Source organism: Coptis chinensis, chromosome 4 (genome assembly GCF_015680905.1).
Source record: "Coptis chinensis isolate HL-2020 chromosome 4, ASM1568090v1, whole genome shotgun sequence".
In the NCBI taxonomy this organism is placed as follows: Eukaryota; Viridiplantae; Streptophyta; class Magnoliopsida; order Ranunculales; family Ranunculaceae; genus Coptis; species Coptis chinensis.
In genome coordinates, this window is record NC_141459.1 from 19,579,161 (window position 1) to 19,585,757 (window position 6,597).

The 6,597-nt window shown below is 38.9% G+C and overlaps 1 protein-coding gene and 1 long non-coding RNA gene across 2 annotated transcripts; both read left to right on the forward strand.

Annotated features, from left to right (window-relative positions):
* The first annotated feature begins 286 nt into the window (after positions 1 to 286).
* LOC147502418 (uncharacterized) lies at positions 287 to 736 on the forward strand. Its single transcript, XM_086604531.1, has one exon. The coding sequence runs from the start codon at positions 287 to 289 to the stop codon at positions 734 to 736; it is 450 nt and encodes a 149-aa protein (XP_086460657.1).
* A 5,205-nt stretch (positions 737 to 5,941) lies between these two features.
* Positions 5,942 to 6,527, forward strand: LOC147502419 (uncharacterized). Its single transcript, XR_015221698.1, has 2 exons — positions 5,942 to 6,132; positions 6,227 to 6,527. It is a non-coding gene; the product is annotated as an uncharacterized LOC147502419 (long non-coding RNA).
* Positions 6,528 to 6,597: the final 70 nt, after the last annotated feature.

Below are 6,597 nucleotides of genomic sequence, written 5' to 3' on the forward strand. Positions count from 1 at the left end.
CAGTACAAACAGGGCGCACCATGCGCCCCGTGTTTCTCAAGCCACCGACTGTTTTGTTTCTATTTGTAGCAACCTCTACATAAACAATTGTAACCTTTTTATAATACAATCAAGTAAATATACACTGAATTAATTTGAATCCTCTGATTCTATATGGTATCGGAGCCAGGTTATTGAAATCCGCTGCGTATTACAACCATTAATCAAACCATCTTTAAATCTTTGAATCTCAAACCCAAAAACCTAAACCTAAAACCCAAATTTTTCGTTTTTTTTTTTTTCTGCAATGGCTGGATCTGACAACAATTCTTCCAACGTCATTCATCATCACTACACCCCACAAGACAACTCCGCGTTCCTAAAATCTATTTCATTAAATAAGTCCAACTATACCATATGGGCTCTTCTCATGCGAATGCGTATTGGAGCAAGGGGGAAAATTGGTTTTTTGACTGGCGCAAAGGTTGAACCGGATATGAATTCGACCGAATATGAAGGTTGGGCAACAGATAATGAAAAGGTGAAAAGTTGGCTTATTGATTTTATGGAGATTTCTCTTATGAATCGATATATTCGTCTTCCTACTGCAAAAGACATTTGGGAGGCTGTGGAGAAGACCTTCTATGATGACTCTGATGAAACTCGAATTTTAGAATTGAATACAAAGTGCTTTGAAGCGAAGCAGAATGGGAGACATATTTCTTCCTATTACAACGAATTAATGGCCATGTTCTAGGAGATTGATCAAAGGGTGACCTCCCAGAATAACAATATTGCAGCTGTAGTTCAGGACACATCAACAATGTCCAGATTGCGGGTTCATATGTTTTTGCGTGGACTCGATTCGAAGTATGATCAGGTGTGTGGAGAGATTCTTCGCAAGGACCCTAAATTTTCCATGGAGCAAAGCTATGCTTACATTCGCAAGGTGTAATCGGAGAAACAGGCTATGGGGCGCTCTGTATCAACTGAATCATCTGTCTTGGCTGTTTATAGCAAGACAATTACTCCACCCGGTTTCTCTGGGTCTTCACGCAACCTTAAAGGTAATCCAATCCTTATGCAGATAAAAAGTGCAGTGTTTGCGGAGAATTGGGTCATAGCATGAAGAGATGTTATGAAGTGATTGGCTATCCTGATTTGTGGGACTTCGCAAAGAGGCTACGAAAGAATATAAGCAAGGCTGCTATTGCTAATGCTGTGCATGGACATCCAGACTATGCTTCGGCTAATGTAACTCAATCAGGGTATGAATGGTAAGGTTATTTCGAATAATACATGGATAATTGATTCGGGTGCATCTGACCATATGACAAATGACCCTAGCCTTGTGGAAAGTCTTAGAGCTTCATCTCAAACCGTTGTTTCTACTGCAGATGGCACTCCAACTCCAGTTAGCGGATAAGGTTCTATTGTGTTATCTAAAACCCTCACTCTTGAATCTATCTTAGTTGTTCCATCCCTTGCTTATAACCTATTGTCTGTTTGTCAAATCATTCTAGCACTTACATGTACTCTGACGTTCTATCCATCCTTCTGTGTTTTTCAGGACATTCTGACTCGACAAGTCCTTGGTTATGGTGTTAGAAGGGGGAAACTGTACTATCTGGATTTGACAGAAACTGGAGAGAAATAAAAGAAATCTCTGGGGCAAACTAATCAGGTCAATAGGGTTAAGAATGCAAAAGAAGTTGTGTGGTTATGGCATCATAGGTTAGGTCATCTTTCGTTTAGTTATCTTAAGAGGTTGCAACCTCAGTTATTTTCAGTTGTTAGTGATTCTGAGTTTCATTGTGACATTTGTGAACTACCCAAGAGCCACCGTATTTCATATTCATCAAGTTTTAATAGATGTCCTGTTCCTTTTATGAAAATTCATTCTGATGTTTGGGGTCCTGCCAAAGTTTCTTCTTTTTCTGGAGTTCGCTATTATGTGACTTTTATTGATGATTGCACTCGCATGACTTGGGTGTCATTACTGAAAAACAAAAGTGATGTATATGAGATGTTTACTGGTTTTTACAAAATGGTGGTGACACAATATCAACAATCTATTAGGGTTTTTCAGTCTGATAATGGTGGCGAATTTGTGAATGGCCTCATGTCTAAATTTTGTCGGTCAATTGGAATTCATCATCAAACCTCCAATTCTGGTACCCCCAACAAAATGGTTTAGCATAACGAAAGAACAGGCAGTTGTTGGAAGTTGTTTGTGCTTCCTTGTTTGGCATGAATGTACCTCGATCCTATTGGGGTGAAGCAGTAAAATCAACAGCCTATGTTATAAACTGTACTCCCTCACGGGTAATTGAGTTCCAGAATCCTTATCAGAAACTCCATACACTTTTGTCCATCCCATCCATGCCTAATTTGGAGCCTCGGGTGTTTGGATGTACAGCTTATGTCCATATCCCACAACCAGAATGAAGTAAACTTGATCCTCATGTGAAGAAGTGTATTTTTGTGGGGTATGTCGAGTTTCAGAAAGGGTGTAGGTATTATGATCCAATTACTGACAAGATGCATATATCTCTTGATGTCACATTCCATGAATCCGACCCGTATTACTCAGGGGGAGTTTCCCAGTCTTCCCTTCAGGGGGAGAGTGCCGGTGAAAGGAATCCTGATGTCTTTGGGGAATTGGAACACTTGGAGGAACGATTTGAAGTTCCTGAAGCAAAAATTGATCATGTAGTAGTAGAGACAGAAGCACATGATCTGAATGTATCTGAAACTGTAGTACAAGACATTTCCCCTTCTACATCAATAACTGAAGATCTCGATCAGAATGATCTGCCTCAGGTACCTCCTATAACCGTTAATGAATCTGTTGGGTTAGAAAGTCTTGAACCTAGACAATCACAAAGAACTAGTAAAGGAGTTCCTAAGAAACAATATGAACCAGACATCAAAGCCACTGCCAAATACCCTATAGCTAACTCTATGTCTAATCATAGCCTTTTTGAGTCACATGTACTTGTCATAAATCAATTATCTACTGTATCTATTCCTAGTAATGTGCAGGATGCTTTGAAAGATCCAAAATGGAAGAAAGCAATGAATGAAAAATTGGAAGCCTTTCAAAAGAATGTAACATGGGAGATAGTTGATATGCCTGTTGGAATGAAGACTGTTGGATGTCGTTGGGTGTTTAATGTGAAGCTTAATGTAGATGGAACTATTAATAGATATAAGGCAAGATTGGTTGTCAAGGGATACACACAGCGTTATAGAATTGATTATGAGAAGACTTTTGCACCTGTGGCGAAAATCAATACGGTCCGAATTTTAATTTCACTTGCAGCAAATAAAGATTGGCCCTTGCACCAGCTTGATGTGAAGAATGCATTCCTAAATGGGAATTTGGAGGAAGAAGTATACATGGATATGCCTCCAGGTGTGAAGAACCATCCCAAAGATGTTGGGAAGGTGTGTAAACTGAAAAAGGCTTTGTATGGCCTGAAACAGTCTCCAAGAGCTTGGTTTGGATGACTTACACAGTCAATGAGAGTTTTTTGGTACAAACAGAGCAATTCTGACCATACCTTGTTTATCAAACACAAGGATGGTAAGATTACAGCTCTAAGGGTGTGTTTGTTAAATTTTAACTCATGGAAAGGAAAGGAAATAAAATGGGTGGTCCACTATGGAATGGAATGGAAAGGAAATAATTTTAAATGGTATGTGTTTGGTAAACTGGGGAAAGGAAAGTAAAAACTGGATAAATGAATAATCATGTTTGTTTGCAAAAGCTATGGAAAGGAATAATTGTATTGTTGGGTCATGGGTTTATTAGTAGTAAGTCCCGATCTATCTATTTCCTTTCCTTTCCTTTCCACAAAATTTTCAGGGGTTAGCTAAGGACACAAAACCTTTTCCATTTGTTTCCATATGGAAAAGCTCATTTCCTTTCCATGGATAAACAAACGCCTTAAAAACTATAGAAAAGGTGGACCACTCTTATTTTCATTTCTTTTCCTTTCCTTTCCATAGTGTTTCCATCATAACAAACACACCCTAATTGTGTATGTTAATGACATGATCGTTACAGGAGATGATCCGAAGGAAATAAATGAATTGCAGAAGTATTTGTCGAAATAATTTGAAATGAAGGATCTAGGACAACTGAAGTATTTTCTGGGTATTGAAGTTGCAAGGTCTAAAAAGGGGATTTCACTCTCACAGAGGAAGTATGTCCTAGATTTGCTTGCTGAAATAGGAATGTTGGATTGCAAACCAATGGAGACACCCATTGAGATGAATCATGGACTCGCCATTCATCCTGATCAAGTTCCAACTGATAAAAGAAGGTATCAACGTCTTGTAGGAAGGTTAATTTATCTCTCTCATACTAGACCTGATATTGCTTATGCTGTGAATGTGGTTAGTCAATTTATGCATTGTCCTAGTGAAGAACATATGGATGCAGTCTCTCGTATCTTGAAGTATTTGAAGAAGGTACCTGGCAGAGATTTATTGTTTGGAAAGTCTGATGTATTGGAAATTGTCGGATACACAAATGCAGATTAGGCTGGTGATAAAACTGATAGACGCTCTACATCAGGATATTTCACTTTTGTCGGTGGAAATCTTGTAGCTTGGTGTAGTAAGAAGTAGAAAGTTGTTGCCAGATCGAGTGCAGAAGCTGAATTTTGAGGTTTGGCACAGGGAGTATGTGAATTGTTGTGGATCCGTACTGTCTTGATGGAATTGGGATTCAAGCTTCAAAAGCCTATGGATTTACATTGTGATAATCAAGCCGCCATTCAAATTGCACATAACCCAGTTCAGCATGATCGAACGAAGCATGTGGAGGTTGATCATCATTTTATTAAAGAAAATCTTGACAGGAAGGTTATTCGTTTTCCGTTCGTAACCTCAAAAGAGCAATTAGCTGATGTTCTTACTAAAAGTGTATCTCACAAGGTGTTTGACAGCTCAATTGACAAGTTGGGCATGATTGACATTTATGCACCAACTTGAGGGGGAGTGTAGAAAGCTGTATATTGCTTTTTATGTATAAAGTGCAGGCCGTGCTCAGATATTAGTATGATGGAGCGCACCTCGCGTCTCAGGCATGACCGAAGTCCAGTAGCTTGGGCGCACTCTGCGCCCTTCTCCTATACAAACAAGACGCACCCTGCGCCCTGTGTTTCTCAAGCCACTGACTGTGTTGTTTCTATTTGTAGCAACCTCTATATAAACAATTGTAATCTCTTTAAAATACAATCAAATAAATATACACTGAATTGAATTGAATCATCTGATTCTACAGAACAGTCTGAGATATAGACATGATTGACCGACAGATGACTGCACCAAGGATGTTATTAGGGTGGGTTCATTTTGTTGATTATGGCAAGAGATGCTGATGTCGCCATGTATATATAACCCAGCCAAGTTTTCGAACCGAGAAGCTATAGTCCAGCACTCCAGCGTGTCAATGTCGAATCTCAACAGGGGCGTGGACTTGGATTACCAAAGTTAAAGCCTATTGGGTTTTTATGGAAATGCTAGTCTGGTATAACTCACAATGACCGTTTGGGCCTTAGAAGTGAATAAGGAAATTTCAGCCTATTGGACTTTTGTTCGCACTCTTTTCTAGGAGCCTTGGTGAACGACTAAGAATTGTTGCATTTTTCAGACAGAAGGAATGAAGTATTTTTCAGACAGTTGTTTTGCTGATGATCAACGAACATATGTGCATCAGTGCATGGAACAGAGTGCGAGTGCTTTTGTATTTTAAGCCAACCCATGTTCTTGAACAAAGGGCTTGTTGTAGTAGAATCAGGAAACAGGTCAACAGAAGGCTAAGTTGTTAATAGGAATATAGGATGAGACAAAGACCAACCATAATGAGTTAGAGACATATGTTATAGTTTAGTGATCGATGATAAGGCTCATGTTACATGTAGCCATGTAGGTGCTATCATTCTTCGATGTTCTCTTTGTGATATATTTCACTCATTGCTACAGCTTTCACTGATGAGTATGCACTGCAAAGGAGGAAATATGAGGTTTACAAGTCTCGCAGTCTATATGATTGTATTGCTCTTCTCATTGTTATATGTTCTTCAAGGAAAACCTGACACAAAGGAATTGCAAGTGACTGCAGGAAACTCAGTAAATATGGTGAGTTGGTATTTGTTCGATTAATAAATATACCTAAACTTCTAATCTTCCTTTAGTTTATTTTGTTGACGATTTGAAGATTGATTTGATGCAGGGAAGGGCCAAGTGTGTGAAGAAAATGGGAGTTGAGTGCACAAATAACAGGCCAGAGCACAATCTTTATGAGCATGAAGATTACATATACACCAACTCGATCCCTTGAATGAGAAGTCTTTCACACATCTCTGTGCGTGGTAGTCTGTAATGTCTTATTGTAATTTTGTCTGAGTGGAGATCCTTATTGTTGATATGGCACTCATGTATATACTACTTGTTTTCTGGAATCTCTTCATTTAGTTTCAAGTTTTGACAGAAGGTGAGAGAGTAGTACGAAACAATATATCATGCTTGTGGTTCACTAGTCTTGCTCATTTGTACTGTACTTAAAGAGTTAAGAGAGATTAGCACTCTAGCTCTATGATCTAA